The sequence below is a fragment of the Lepisosteus oculatus genome, chromosome 7, assembly GCF_040954835.1.
Source record: "Lepisosteus oculatus isolate fLepOcu1 chromosome 7, fLepOcu1.hap2, whole genome shotgun sequence".
In the NCBI taxonomy this organism is placed as follows: domain Eukaryota; kingdom Metazoa; phylum Chordata; class Actinopteri; order Semionotiformes; family Lepisosteidae; genus Lepisosteus; species Lepisosteus oculatus.
In genome coordinates this window covers 12,870,982-12,887,956 of record NC_090702.1, presented here as the reverse complement: position 1 = coordinate 12,887,956, position 16,975 = coordinate 12,870,982, and the positions used below count along the sequence as shown (strand labels likewise).

At 38.6% G+C, this 16,975-nt stretch overlaps 1 protein-coding gene across 7 annotated transcripts in view; it reads right to left on the bottom strand.

The window, feature by feature from the left end:
• The window catches only part of sbf1 (SET binding factor 1), a 102,664-nt gene extending 90,795 nt beyond the window's left edge, over window positions 1-11,869 (bottom strand). For 3 of the 7 annotated variants that reach the window (XM_069192193.1, XM_069192195.1, XM_069192192.1), the window contains exon 1: window positions 11,608-11,868. In XM_069192193.1, coding sequence (XP_069048294.1) covers window positions 11,608-11,662 — 55 coding nt within the window. In that variant the 5' untranslated portion in view covers window positions 11,663-11,868. Of the gene's footprint in view, window positions 1-11,607 lie in introns of all 7 variants that reach the window. The other 4 variants (XM_069192190.1, XM_069192191.1, XM_069192194.1 and 1 more) reach the window with 3 other exon arrangements.
• Between the last annotated feature and the right edge of the window lie 5,106 nt (window positions 11,870-16,975).

The window sequence follows — 16,975 nt, the reverse complement described above, 5'->3', positions numbered from 1 at the left end:
GAAACTAACAACAGTACATGTTCATAGAGAAAACCTCAGTTTCCTGCCGTCTCTTTTCTCTTCCTCCAGTGCAACCTCTGAGCTGTAGAAAAAGTGCAGTCATCATACACGCATCCTACAGCACAATCATATTAATTCTGTAGCATCGTACTGCAGCGCTGACTGGCTCTTCTACTCAAAAACCCTAAGAATTACTACCCACGACGCTGGTCTAGGGTCATAAAATCCAGAGGGACAAGGCAGTTTCTGGCACAGCCATAACAAGTATAAATGGAAAATATAACTTGAAAAAAATAGAGAAAGAAATTGGTACAGTTCTAAGGTATTCCTCAATCAGTTTTCAATATAGTTAATTAAGTACACTGCTCTCCTCGGGAACATATATAATCCTTCAACAGAATTAACCCTGACCAAAAGCTTCATATACTAAAGAAAAGCATTGCTTTGCACATCGACAAAAATTGCAGGCTTCAAGAATAAACCCTAACCTCAGCGCTGAAATAATTCTGCAAAGAGGTACTGCAACTGCAAAACAAAGAAACAAAACATATTGGAACACGTTTTTACTAAGACATCTGTTGAGGGAGACTAATTTTCATCTACGATGCTAGTGATGGAGTAACAGTCTGGGCACCTGCTAATAGGCCAGTACATGACAGAGGCCTCTGCTCCATAAAACAGAAGGAGCAGGTTAACGATGAGCACTGCTCTGTTTTAGGTGCAGGAAATTCAAGATGCTAAATGCTTCATTTCCAGCAGACAACTGACAGACTAGACAAAAAAATGGACAAAATAAAAAAACAGAACTAAAATGTAAACCTTCCACACAATTATCAGTGGGCACAAAATGAAATTCTAAGACAATTTGTCTCATACATTACAGATTGGGTTTATTCAACTTTTTAACTTCCGTGCTGATTCTATCATTCATGGGAATGTTTTCTTTTTTCTTAGTTTAGGGAAAGTTTGCCATGACGTCATCGATATTTATCACCTGAACCCTTTCAGCAACAATCTCTCCTTCACATCTGACATGAAATTCATACAGTGGCTATCAAAAGCCAAGTTCACTGACATGAATTGGTAGTTTTACAATAATTGAAAAAATAAAAACTATAAAAAGTGGTAGCTTTACATTACTCAACAGAAATACATAGCGTACTTCAGTCTTCTAAAGAGTTAGTGATCAGATGTACTTCAGTACAAAATTCTGCAGAGATCAAATCAATTTAATCGGGATTCACACATGAATGACATTTTAATGAAGCACATATGATGGGCTTAAGACAAGGGGAGAAAGTAGGATTGCTAGCTTTTATATACCACTTAACATTAAAAAAGGGACTATATGTCATATACAATAGATTTATGAGCAGAAACAGACTTCAGCATTACTGAACTACAGCCCAACCACAATGGTGCAGGAGATTCCCTGAGATCCCTTAAAAAAAACAACTGGACAACTGTTAAAATCAAATAATCTACTAGAAATAGAAGAATAAGAACGCGTGCAAAACTAAATGCAGGTACCAAGAATGCGTAATACTTTTTGATTTAAGACAAATTATTTCTTACTTTAACGTTAACTTTGGAGTGTAAACTGAAAACTTGAAGGAGTGTTCTCTACTGTATATTTGTACATGCTGCACATACCAGTTAAGCACAAAGATCAATAATCGCTTGGGTGACACACAGACAACTGGGCAACTGTTTTTCCAGCTCTTATTCATCTCCTATTATACGCTTACTGAACAAATCAATAAAATATCTTTAATCTAAGTCTACACCTTGGCCACACGGCATAAAATCTAACATAAAATCCATAAAACCATATATGCAAGCGACAGCATAAAGAAATCTACAAAATGAAATACATTTTTATGGAAGCATTCATTTGAATTGTATAAAGCACCATCACAATCAAGTGTGGAGCTGCGTCAGTGTCTTTTGGCTGCAAAGGAAAGCACAGGTTAATTCCACATTCAAAAGTAGAAAGAAGAAACACGCTTTGGCTGCAGAGCCTGGTTCACACCTGAAGATGACTCAACAGCAAAAGACTTGTGTTAATTAACCTTTACTTGTCCCAACAAACAAAACCTTCACATTCAATGAATACAACAAAGGAAACAGTCTCCAAAAAAATATTTTGCAATCTTACTTAAAATATATACAGTACATAAATGGCATTTATAAGTTTCATTGAAAGAAAAAGAACTGATAGTTCAGTTCCATAGATAGTTCATAATTGTTTCTATGGGAACCTGAACTCCAGCATTTTCCACACTGTTCAGCACCTGAAACAACAGTCTCTCCTTTACATCCAACATGAAATTCATACAGTGGCTATGAAAAGTATTCACCCTCCTTGGACTTTTTCACATTTTACCATGCTACAATATACAATCACAATGTATTTATTTGGGACTTTTTTGTCATTGATCAACACAAAACTGAACTGAACATAATTCTTCAGATCCTCCTAAACTATTTATAAATATCAAACAGAAATAACTGACTGTATTCAGCCCCATTTACTACAACAACTTAATGGGCTCTGATACAACCAAATTTCTTTAGAACTCATGGAATTTGTTGAATTGAGTTCACCTGTGTGCACTTAGGGTGTTTCGCATGGGTTCAGGATAAGTATACCTACTGTATGTATCGGAGGTCCCACAACAACTACATCATGAAGACAAAGGTACTTTCACAGTAAATGTGAGATAGGGTTTTTGAAGAGCACCAAGCAGGGGAAGGCAATAAGAAAATTTCCAAGGCATCACATACCCCCCAAGCACAGTAAAGTCTTTTATAAAGAAATATAAAAATTATCGCACAACTGTGAAGCTATGAAGAACAGGGTGTCCTCAAAAATCTCAATCAAAAATCAAAAATCTCAATCTCAAATCTCAAAAATCTCAAAATGTATCCAGCCAAGAAAAGCACTAAGTCAAGGAGACCACTAAGATGCCTGGGACAGCTCTTTAGGAATTACAGTCTTCCATGGCTAAAATGAGAGAAAGAGTACATATGACAATTGCCTGTGTGTTTCACATATTTGGGCTTAAAGGTACAGTCCCAAAAATTTAACATCGAATGTCAACTATACTTTGCCATAAGGCATGAGGGAGACTCTGAGAGCACGTTGAAGAAGATTCTATGGTGTGCTAAGAACAAAACTGACCTTTTTGGTCTCGACCGTAAGCATTATGTTTGGAAGATTCCTATCCAAGAATGGCTGTAGTCATGGCTGTAATTTCTGCCAACTGATTCTGCCAATCAAATACTGACTCAAAAGGGGTGAACACTTATGCAGTCGGTTATTTTCCATTTTATATTTATAATTAATTGAGGAGGATATGTAGAAATTTGCTTTCAATTTGACATTATACTGTAGGTTTTCTGTCAATCAATGGCAAAACCTCCCAGTTAAATACATCATGATTCCATATTGAAACAATAAAATGTAAAAAAGTCCGGGGAAGGGGGGGGGGGTGAATATTTTGATTGCCACTGTACATATTAAGAATCATTTTGCTTAAAAATGACTTAGTGCAACTGTAAAAACATTGTAAGTGTTCAATTGTTTTTATTGGGAGATAACTCATCTGATTAGGAGTGGTCCTGGAATGTACATACATTCTGCCATCCATCCATTTTCTTACCACTTTGTCAGGTTGAGGTTCAAAGGGAAGCAGGAGCCTAAGCTGGAAAGCAACAGGCACAAGGAAAGGGTGCAGGACACCAGTCCATCACAAGGGACACCCAAACACGCAGACACTCATACCAGGGCCCAGAAGCCAATGGACGTACCAGTATGTCTCTGGACTGTGGGAGGAAACCCATACAAACTCCGTGCACATAGCACCTCAGGTCCAGAACTGAACCCAGGGCCCCGGTGCTGAGAGGCAGCAATACTAACCACTGTGCTACTGTGCCACCCCATGCATTCTTAAGGGAAATAGTTTTTCAACGTATGCGATTTTTTTGCCGTTAAGCAACATCTTTCGGAAAAACACTGGGTGTGTAAAACAAGGCCGATTGAGAGCTACAGTGTAAATAAAGCATTAAATCTTAACATTAAGGTTAATTTTATTTCCTCAAAAACACATCACTGACCTCAAAACTCGTTATATCTTTAGCTTTTTTGCTTTGAGCCAAGGGGACCTCAAATGAGGGCAAAGCTGTCAGTTACATACGGCATCAGGGCTGCTGAGCCTTCCACCCTTCCAATTCACTGCAGTGCTTTCGAAGAGTCACTTCCTTATTGCTTAATCAATTAAATAATTAAGGACCTGCTGCAGAAACATTCTGTAATGGTGGAATGAAGAAGAATAGCTGCAGGTTGAGTGGCCCTGTATTATGCTACAGATAAAGTGTTTCTGTGCAGATCACTACCTTCAAGTACACACATAACCTGAAGAATATCAGATATCAAGGATAGGGACCGTTTTAAAATAATATGAAATTTAAAAACATAATTGACTGATAATGTCCCAAAAGAATGAAGGGACACAAATACCACAACAGAAATTCTGTTCATGGGCTCAGACAATCTATCTGACAACATTATTTTCAACTACATGTCAATCTATAAAAATGCTTGTAATGGGAATCTGGCCACCTTTTCCATTTTTGAAATTAGCCAGATGCATTTAGGCCTACCCGATTCCCAGAACTAATCCGAGGCACACAAAAACTCTTAAAATAAACAATCCAAATACTTCCAATTGTTCTTTGTACAAATCAAAGGTTTGCTCTATCAAAAAAAAACTGACCCGTTAGACTTGCACTGAACTGGAAAGCGTTCCCTAAAATAATCAAATTAAAGCTTGTGGGAAGGGTGGGAATCTCTTTCACTTGTTTTGCCATTATACCTGCCAACTTTGTCGAGTTCTTCTTTGCCTTTAAAAAATATCATACTTCATGTAAAACTGTAAAAAAACAATCAAGAACAAAGGCTCTTGAGAACCATTTGACCACTGAAAAGTCCCACTATATGTAGAATTCTATCATTCTAGTTTTAAGGGGGGCAGAGATGGGAGTAACTCAGAATGTTGGAAGGCTAGAAAAATAAGCAGATGAATTTAATCTATTTCAGGAGCAATTCTTAATCAAGATGTTATTTAAACATCCGATTATGAATTAACATGCTGTGAAACAAGGATTTTGGCAGAAGCTATAGTAAGACCCTACTGCAAGACAAACTGAACATCACTACTCTTACCTTACTAGTACGCACACATTCAGTTTCACCAGTCATCCCAAGCACCATGTGTTCTTCACAAGAACAGGCTCAAGAAAGACCAAGACCAAAGTTCAGCTGACTAGAATCGATTTATTCCAGCAGCGTAAAGAAAACCCAGTGTGCAGGGAAGCAGCCTGTCAGGCCCAGAGTGAGGGTGTCACTGTGTGTCACCGCAACAGCTTGCTCAATTGAAATGCATGTTACTTTCACCAACACAGTGCCCTCTGTTCGTCCCTACCATGAATCATAAGCACCAAGATGCTCGCCGATGGGGGATTAGAACACTCACAGTAGTGGGTCACACGATCATAACTCGCATATGGAAACCATGTCCGTTCCAAATTTAAAACATCACCTTTTGAAATGTATGGAATTTCATGCAAGATGTTTCCTGGGAAGATGCACACATACTACAAGATTCATTAAAAAAAAAAACAAATGAAAGCCTCTAGAATATGGATATATCTGCTGTAAAAACCAATAGGACTTTAATTCCCAAACCGCTGACCTCAAACAGAAGAAAAAAAGGCAAGCTGACCAGTTATGAACAGGAACAATCTAATCCCACCAGCTCCTCCGTTTTCAGTTCTCAAGCTAGACTCTTCATTTCATGAAGCCCATTTTAGGCTGATCTAAATTTGCTAAACAAATTCCTAAAACATAAATTTAAAAAAATCAACTACAGCATCTACAAAGTCCTGACCCCAATTATGGAGGGTCATAGTCCAGAAGGATCTTCTTCACTGATCGCTCTGTAAAGTTTTAGATCACATGACCTTGAGTAATTCAGTTATTTTCTTGGTTCAATTAAGACAAGTCTTGTCCCTGAGGACCTCAAGGGTATTGGAAGTTTTATTTTAAATTGTTCAAGGTGTTTATGGGTCTGAAGGGAGACGCATAAAACAGGCTAGACTATGGCTCTGCAGGAAGACGTTTTAGTCACATGCAACAGATTATTGAAGCAAGATTGCTTAATCAATAAATAAAGACGTTTACTTCATACTCTGGATTTGCCCTGCTTTAGTTCTTGCCTACTGTCTTTGCAGGAAAGCAATATCTGGATGAGTTGTTTTGGGGAAAAAAAAGCTGACAGCAATTGGGACTTTAGTGGTTATTTTTAAGGAATATTTTGTTTGCATTATAGGTATATCTCACCCATTCTAATGTCGAATCTGAATCAAACCACTAATATTTTAAAGTAGAGATCAGTCTCGTCCAGTAGGCTCCAGGAAGTGGCATCAGAAATTAGCACCACTTAGATGGTGACAACACTCATTATCATTTTTCATGGAACAGATACTTTGTTACCACCTTTACGATAATAAATATAGAGCTAGAGGCTTACACAAGGTTTCAGTGGTTACACTGGCTAGAACGTGGCCATTTGACACATGGAGAGCAAATAACTTTAGATTATAAACCAATGGGCTTTTATGAAATGGATAAAAAGCTTTTGAATCTTAAAGAATGGTTTTGCACAAATGATGAATTTCAAAAACTCCAAGTTACATAAATTAAATAGTAGCCTTATTTATTTGTAGAAAGCATCACTGCAGCACTATGAGACGATGCCATCAGGTGAACTGTATGTAGAAAACTGACATTTCAGAAATGCATTACAAATAAAACAGATAGGCATACACATGAGAACGCAAGACACCAATAATCCACACATCAAACAAAGCGGACATGAGCAAACATTTTACCTGTATCACTAGTACAGGTTTAAATTATTCTTTGAAATACCAGAACATTTTGAACAGGAATGGGAAAAGGAGCTAACTAATGGATTTGCTCTTACTCTGGGAAGTTACATTACTGTACATCCAACTCTCACGGAAAGGCAAAACATTTCTGAATTATTGAACTGCTCAGAAACAGGCCATGGCAAACGACTGCAGAAAAAGTCTCTGAATTCCAGGAAGAACCAGAAAAGATCACAGTGCAGGACATGCTCCTTTATCTACAACAGTCTGGATGTAATTTACCAACGTGAAAGCTATTCATTATTGTACTTTTCAACTCTGTACAGAACTGGAATCTTGTACAACTTCTCCATAGATGGACTTATTTCATTAGAAAGCACATTCTTCACGGGCAGAGGGCTCAGTCCTACGAATTAAACTTGTTTCTCACTAATGATTGAAACCGCAAGTGAATGAAGCATAATTTTTATAGATAATTAGAGATCTTATTTAATGCACAGCTGTGGGTCTGTATAACAATTCAGAAGTCAAATGTCCTATATGGTTTCCAAAGTGGTGATGATGGTTCTCCTTTCTTGTAGCACCTGCAGAAAATCCCCAAGCCATCCAACTATTAACTAAATCTTGTTTGAGGTTTGAAAACTTTTCAAATGTGTAGCATCACATTTTTAGCATACAAATAAATGTCTGTGGGTTATTTCCATTTAATTAGTATGAAATATCTCATTACTATGAAATTAACTGTGGCTTCTGGAACCATTATTTGCCACAAAATATCCTGGTCGGCAGAGGTATCTTGTCTAAACCAGATGTTTCACCTAATGTCCACTAATTAACACTTAGCAAAAGAGACATGGAGGAATTTTCATATTTCCAAAATATTTTAAAAACACAGAAAAGTCATGACACCAAATCTTGAAATCACCAAAAATGCAGATTAAGAACATTTACAAAATAGGTTCTCTCTTCTCCATCTCTGTTAATGATCAGCTCTGATCACTTTCCGAGGAAAAACAACAACTTCCTTTTCTGTGACAAATAGTATTCACCCCTGACAATTACGGAGTTTGACATGTTGGGCCATATTTTCTAAACAACAACACCGGAAACTGCTCAAGCCCAGTACTGCATTTATGAGAACAGCATTCTTGTTATGAATAATAAATAGATCTTCTACCGCTTTCAGCCAAATATCCACTAAAAGAAGAGTCTGCTTGGTAGGGACGTGTGGATACTTAAGCTACAAATGAACAGCACGAACATAATTCAGTGCTTGGAAACGACAACATTGTTGTTCCACAGCCTATAAACAAAAACTTGATTCTCAGTGTATCTGCAATTCCCTTGAGTGACTGACTTTGCAGTCTCCATTTCCTGTTTAAAGCAAAACCTCTAAAGAAACCTACAAGTATCTGTTTTTGGTGACTTCATTCATAATCAAGCAAAATGCACTGCATACTTTCTTTTGAAATTTAAGGCTGCCACACCCAAATGTAAATTATTGCAGACAGTGTCACGAAGAGCTTTGATCTTAGCGTCAGTGATCGTTCAGCTCCACATTTACCTTTTCAAGACGACTGCATCTGCGCACAGCTAAATACACTTCAAGCTTTGAGATGTGAAGGTTAAGATCAATGAAGCTAAAAATGAAATGTTTTCAGGAGTGAAGGGGAAAATAGGTTAGCCTCAAAGAGCAGGTCCCCCACAAAGACCCCCAAACTGATTTTATTACATTACTGAATACTTTCTCTTCCAAAAAATATGCCTGCTACACTTCCACTAACCTGGGCCCTTTGATTCATCTGTGTGATCAATACTTAAGGCTAACTAAATCACCAAAATATCTGACTGTATTCAGTTTCTTGCTTTAGATAAGGCAACACTTAACTCCCATCATGTCAGGAGATGTTAGTCCACTCATGATTTGATGAACACACTGCTCCACAATGTTTCATAGCATCCATCGGTAAAGGACCATCTATTCAGTGATTCATGAGATGCTCTGCTTACACAGAACTAGTATTTTGCACATGAATTTGATAGTGTATAGGCGCAAGACAAAAATGGGTTTGCATCTAGCCCTACATCGGGGGAAATTACTGCAATCTCTAAATAAGTTCAAAGTCAGAGAAGGAATTTCAATCAATTTTTACTGAACTTGCCTTTGGCAAGCAAAAAGCACGGTGTCCCTAACTAGAGAAATTCCAAGTGCTTGTTCATTAATCATCAAAGGAAACGACAGATGTCGCAAAATAGCTGTAGCTCCTCGAACAGGAAGTTTCCACCACATCTGAACTACAATATCACCAAACCTGACTTTTCAGGCTGGGTCTTCTGCAGCCTTCACTCTGAACAGCACCACAAGTGGCTCATTTCCCACTACATAAGGCTAGGTAGGACTTCAGAAATAGTTGAAAACAGAAGTTCCCAGCCCTGGTCCTGGGCCCCACACAGCTGCTGATGTTTTGTTCCTGTTGGGCTCTCAGTTACATTACCGAGACCTTAATGAGCCTTATAAAAGAATATGCGATCTTAATAGTTTCACATTCCAAAACCTTGTTGAACGTTGCCTTTACAATCGTTGCGTGTCATACAGAACCTCCGATCTCCCCCTTCCTGAGTACAGACAGAAACTTGCAAGGTCTCAAATCACGCAACATTGAGTTCAATTAAGATTGTGTTTAAAAAACAAACAAAGCGGAAATGAGGAAGAGCCGAGCTGTGGATCTGTGAGACCAAGGATGAGAATCCCCGATTGAAAAAAAGTTTTAAAAAAGCTGCAAGGTGTATCATCTAGTACAGAGGCATCCAGTCCTGCTCCAGACTGGAGGAAACTCTGGGCCTTTTCAAAACCTGGAGACCTGGGAGCTGTAATACAGGTCCAATTGAGCTGATATCAAGGTGACTTACATTAGTGTGAACAATTGTAACTATTTACATTGACAGACACTATGTTAACATTCATTGACTCTTCCCTTTCGGAGCCAAAGTGAGGTTTAGCATCTTTCTTGACTTGGAGTTAACCCACATTCAACAGCTACGTTTCAGTGTCGAGAGTCCTACCTTTAGTTTATGCCAGGTTTTCCATCAATTAAAACAAAAGCTTTTTTATGTTTAAAAAAAAAAACATCTGGCTGGCTTGGAAACAACACAACGGCCTTTGTTGTTGTTGTTGTTGTTTTTTTTAATTCCAACCTGTTTCTTGTTTGTCTGGTACCCAGATGTTCTGCCATCTCTGTTCTGTACAGTGGAAAGGAAAATAATCCACACAAAAAATTTTGGATTCACTCTTTAGGATGCAAAGACTCCTCTGGTCCCTACTCCAGATTTGGGTGCAGGCCGAGTCCAATATCCCACCCTTTATCTACAGTAGGTGTTGGAGCAATGACTACGGCTCTGGCCTCTGGAAGGTTGTGGGTTTGAATCTTGGGAGGTACAGTGCTCAAGGTGCTTCACTTAGATTGAAACACCCTCCTGTACGAACAGATACATACACTTGTCACTTTGGATAAATGTGTCTGTTACATAAATTAGTCATAACACTGCTCTCTTTAGGATACTTAAAAATACATTGAATAACTGGAAACGGTAAGAATGCATTTGGTAGACCTGCACTTCTACAATATCGAATTTTAGTGAAGAACATAAGTGATATTCTGCGATTTCTGTTTTAGTTTAGATGTAAAACATAGTGCAAACCCATTCTAAAAACAAACAGCCCAAGGCTGTCTCAGGGTGCTTGCATTCAATCGCCGTATAAATAAAAAATTTTCATGTGTGTATCTTCAAGGCACACCCTACTTTATGCATCTAGGCCACAAATGATGAGAGCAATATTAAATGACAGCAGGCCTACAGCGGCTATGCACAACACACTGCAGATGCGAATTTTAACTTTCCATAGAGGACTTGATTTATTCTCTCTCCCTCCCCAGCAAAGAATACGGATGCAGAATTCACCCCGAGTTAAACGTGTTTCTTCTTAAAAAAATACTAATGAGATCTTGATCAATATCAAGTTCTTCACGATGTGACTTTCAAAAAAGTAAAGGGTCGCAATGGACATACTGTGTCAAACACCTTTCTACCACTAAAATATAGTTGGCTGTTCAGTTGTCAATTTACGCCAGACAATAAAACATCAACCTGTTTCCTGTCGGATAGAGGTTAACAGCTCATTTACCATGCTACTGAAACAAATAAAGTCACGTTGCCCTTATTTTGTTTCCATCCCTTACGCACTTTCGGTATTCAGTTTAGGACTAAGTAACACGCAGACACACGAGTCCACCCTTTCCAGATCTGCAGCACAGCGCTCTTTTAAAACGCTATATTTCAACCACATGACAACTACAGGGCCGTAAGCACCTTATCCCCGGCACAGTGTTACAGTTCCTTCGCTTTCGTCTTTGTTTCTTTTTGTACTTTCCAGATTTGACACAGACAGCTCTAATTTCGGGCCCTCCGCTCAGGCCTCTGGCATCCGCGGCTGTTAGTGGCGGCGCTTGCCTGCCCTGGGATGTCTGAAGTAGGGTGCACAGTGTTGTCCCGTCCCGGCCCCGGCCCATCCCCGCCTCCCCTTCCCTGCGCTCCCCGCCTCCTGTTTACTATATTGAGGCTGCAGCCCGGTTCCAAAAACACTCAGGGACTCACCCCTCTTATCGAGGTCGTACCCGACCACAACGAAGTAGTCGGCTAGCCTGGCCATGTCGGCGCTCTACGAGATCACGACGTCCGGCCCTTGCTTGTTCTCTTGTCGTTTTCCGTGACTCTCTTGTTCATACTCTGACAGCAGGAGCGACATCATCAGCAACTGCAGCAGCATCCTTCCAGCAGCGCCCCGCCGCCATACTGACACTGTTCTCGCCCTGACCGGGAGAACGCAGTGAGCCTGCGCGGCGAGGACCAGGGAGGGGCGCCTGGTCAAAACTGACAGATCAACACCCCAACCTTTGACTGCTTCCACGCACAGATCCCACAGATAAGCTCGCCGTTGGCTAATAACGCCAGTAGTCATAACAGATCATCCACACGAAGCTAGCACAGGAGGTTCCCTAATTATTGCACAGGAAGAGGTACACCTTATATAGAGCGTATTTCGTTATGTCAAAGTGACATTAACAGGTTCGTACCTTACCTATTTCTCATGGGAACATGTCATTTACAAACATAGGTGCGGTCTCTATAGTCATTGTTCTCCGATTCTTAATATTTCTTTGTACCGAGTTAAACCAGCTAATAGTCATACTGTGTAAGACTTTATGCTTTTATTGCAAGACAATATTAAGATAAGCAATTCAGTTAAAACAACCTCTTCCGAATTGAAACCAGTATATAAAACTATCCCAGTGTATTTTTTTTATTTTGTTATCTTGTTTGACATAAGCTGTATGACCCCAATTTTCCCTTTGTGTAGATTTCCCTCCTGATCAATATGTTAAGGAATGGGAAATTTGCCCACAGGGAAGATAAGACCATATGTACAGTATATTAAAAACCTCCCCAGGCTCACAGACTCTGAAATTGGTCCTTTGACTAGAATCCTTCGGTGCAGCATAGATTGATCACAGTGTTCTGGAATTGTAAAAACATCTCAACAAGAGTGCATTTCAGATTTGGTTAAAGTCCAGAATAAATCTTAAACAGAGCATAAATGAGCTGTTGACCCATAATTACCAAGTACTTTCTTTGCACACACTTAATTGGATTTGCTATAGATTTGCAAAATGAATAAATCTATGTTTTCCAGGTTAATTTGATTAATATAATGAACATTTTGTAGTTTACATCTGGTGCTATGAGCTTTACAGTCATGATTTCAAACATGATCTTTTTTGTACTTCTGTAATAGTAACAAATCATTTGCATGGATTGGTGGAGATTAAGTTTAGCTCAGCATGTGGAAAAACAGAATGGATCAATCACACACAACAGAGAAGGGAGATTAGCTAGAATAGACCTAGCTGATAATAAATCTGAATCTAAATGTGATTCAAAAGTGCAAATGAGGGTAGCTGCACATGAGCATGAAGCTCTGCATTCTTTACACCTACCCAAGTTTACTCATCACGTTCAAATTAATAAATGTCACAAACATCACGTTCATAGCAGCAAGAGAAGTGGTATTTCCAGTAGTAATAACAATACAGCAAAATATCACCAACAACAGCTAACACCTCTATGGAAACAATCAATATGCAAACATTTACTGAAGGATGATGTGTTTGGAAATCGACACAAACAAAACTTATGAATACGATGGAGCACTCAAAAAGGCTTGCAGCTTATTAAGGCAATTGTCTAAACCTTCTCAATGTAATTACAATTACACTCAAAGCACTTAGCTTATTTGTGCTTCAAACCAGCCCTGACAAACATTTCTGACTGCTCCTTTAACCCTTCACCTGAATTGGATTTCAAGAAAAGATTGTTAGGAAGGAAGAAAGATTATTCTTTCTTTGTCGAGAAGATCATACTACTTTTTAAACAGAGAACAGCTCTGCAGTCTCAGTCTAAGTATGTAACTTGCAAACCTTTCTTAACACCATACCTAAGGCACCTTGCAAAAGTATTTAGACCCTTGCAAAGCTGTCTCATTGTTTTGCTTTAAAAACTTGCAGTCATGATACTTACACAACTTGCTCCACATATTCAAAGCAAAACACAGAAAGTAATACAAAATAAGAAATATTACAGAAAAAAAATGAAATGTCATGATTGCATAAGTATTCAAATTCTGTGCTTTGGCAGATCTTAATTAATTTACGTTCACAAGATTACCAAGGCATAAAGTTAGTTGGCTGTCCTCTGTCTGCATGCAAAAATAATTATTCACATGGTTCCAGAATAAATACAACTGTAAGGTCATTCAGTCTAGCAGCAAATCTTCAAGCAAACGTTCAACCATGAAGACCTAGAAGCATTCAAAACAACTAAGGGATAATGTTATATAAAGGCACAGATCAGTAGAAGGGTATGAAAAAATGTCAAAGACCATTAATAGTTTGTGTTTGAACATGGTGAAGTGGATCATCAAGAAGCAGAAATGACATAGGTACTGTCTAGAATAAAGGTTTGCCCATCAAGCTAAGCAGTTGAGCAAAAAGGAAACAGGGAGGGGGGTAATACTGCAAAGCCAACTGCAACTTCTAAAAAATAAGAGAGTTTAGAGAGTGAAATAGGAGAAAATGTTCATGGGTCAACAACATCCCATTCATACAAGGGGGCTTGTAAGGAATCAAAAGAAATCTCATATCCCACATACAGCAAAGCGCCTAAGTGGATATTGCAAACATATGGCAAAAGGTTTTGTGGTCAGACAAGACAAAATTGGAACATTTTGGTTTAAGTACAAAGTGTGATATCTGATGCAAGCTCAACATTGTACATTACTCAGTCAGCATCATCTCTACAGAAATTATTTTAATGATTAATGAGAACATAGAGTAAAGTACTTAGAGGAAAACATGCTTTAGACTTTAAAAAAAAATACTTTCTGACAATGTAATGATCCAAAGCAGGCCAAAGTTACAAAAATAGGAATTAAGAATAAGAAAATGAATGCCTTTGAGGGACTGACTGACAATAGGATTCAATGTCCTGACTTGAATCCTATTGAGAATCTGGGGAAAGACTTAAAAAATAGCTGTCTATAAGCAATCTCCAATTAAATTAGGAGAGCTGGAGCAAATCTGCCAAGAAAAATGGGCAAAAATTGGACCTACTGGGTGTGCTAAGTTGGTAGAAACTTACCCAAAACGTCTTGTAGCTGTATTTGTTTCCTAAGGTGCTTCCGTCAAATACAGTTCACAGGTCTTAAGCAATTGATATTTCATGTTTCAGAAACAAAAAAAATCAGTTTTTGTTTCTAATTATCTTACCATTATATGTCTTCAGTGTCAGCATTCAGGTAATAAATAAAATCTTAAGTTTTAAACATATATATGCTACATTTTGTAATTTCACAGCATAGGACACCATAGGAAGGTTATTATTCAGGAAAATTGTCAGCAGCAATTGTATTTACATCAGTCAGAAGGATAAGCAACAAACAAAAAACTTTCTAAAGAAGTCTGATTAACATAAATTAACAAAAAATAGTGTTCTTGTTCACAGTTGTTTTATATATTGAGAAAGGTGACAATACCATGTAAAACATGTTAAGAGGATAAAACAATTACTACAATATCTATAGACAGGACAATATGTTCAGAACCATACTTGTACCAGAACGGAAATCTGATAACATCACAGTTCTTACTACAAATACCACCGTTGTTAGTTACGTGACCTGCATTAAGGATTTTGCATTTAATTAATGATTTAAAACTTAAATGGTAACCTTTCCCTTTAAAGCGCTCTTTGTCAAACTGACGTTGCCAGTTTAACATGAAGCCACATCATCTATTGCATGGCCTGTTGCTCACACTAAACAAACCACGAGTGCACATTCAGTCTGTCCTGATAAAATGGAATTCAGAAAACTTGGCACTGTCAACACAATCCACAGAAGAAGTTTGCAGGCTCAGAGCCAATAAAAGATAAGGAGTAAGCCACAGTCCTCAGTTCATTTTGCTGCAGCAAGCAGTTTCACAATAAAACCTCAAGTTTTCAGCTGGCGAAAAGGAAAAAATCAAAGGCCTTGCTGTCAAATTGTTATCACCAAACTGGCGTATCAAGTACTGTGGCTTAAAGAACAATTTAAATAGCTGGTCTTTACTATTTTTGTACATTTTACATCCGGTGAAACAGCATATAACCGCAACATACACTTGTTCACATATCACTAGAAGTGACAGCAAAAAGAAAAAATCGTAATGATTTGAGACACACAATCACTACGCCATGTTCCAGGAAAGCATTCTCCAGAATGTGATGTGACCTAAAATACAAATGTACTCCACTCTCAGAATTTATAATTATTTGTAATTTCTTATAAAAAATTATATGGTTGTAAGAGGATCTGAGTAACAGTTAGTAGAAGAGCATGAGAGATCACTTTATTAGCCATATACAATTTCTTGCATTAGGAATTTGTCTTTTCACATACCCCAGCTTGCTCACAGGCACAAACATAGGGAGAGAAGCTTGGGGCCAGAGCACAGGGTCAGCCATTTATACAGCACCCCTGGAGTAGCTGGGGTTAAGGGCCTTACTCAGGGGCTAAACAGAGCAGAATTCCTCTGTGGGTTGCAGGATTCGAACCAGCTACCTTCCAGCCACAGGCACAGATCCTTAGCCACAGTGCCACCACTCTGCCTGCTTTTTTTTAAGAGCAAGAGCGTGAGGCTCTGCCCTGTGATTCTTTATCACATTATATCAAAACTGTGGCTGTTGTTTTTTTAAATGGTTATGATAGCTTTGGATGGTAATGAAAAAAGCTTTGCCATATTGCTAATGAACCTGCTTTCTGCCTGGTTGTAATCCTGAGCCCATTTAATAAAAACATTTTTTAACTTGTTTTGTTCTCCACCAGAACTGTCCAACTTGTTTTTTTCACATCTGTGTCAAATGAACTAGACAACTAGACTTGAAGACGTTGAAGCGGGTCATATGGCAGAAGGAGGCTGCAAAAGCTTGCTGTTGAAGGAAAGCTTCAAGAATATGGCACCCTGTGTTTAAAGAGTATGACAGGAATCAGCCCTGTACAGGCCAGAATTGGCTGGATGATATCATCGCCTTAAAGAGCTACCTGTTACCACATAAGAAAGTTTTTTTTTTCCCCATCTATTATCTTTTAATAAGGAAAGAAACAGCTAGGATGATAGACTTTCAGGGGATTAGGTAGCCCAGTCAGATACAGGCAACACCCCAAGTGAAATTTCTTAAGACACGCTACTCATGGGAGTACAAGAATAGCGCTCTATCTGGGTCTTGAACCTACAACCTTCCACTTATAAGCCCCCCAGTCCTAACAACTGCTCTCACCTGAACAACTCATGAGGACAGTGGATTAATCCCAGTAGACATTTGCAGAGAAACTGAAGATGCCCAAGGAGGCAGACGAGAGAGCAGACTAGAG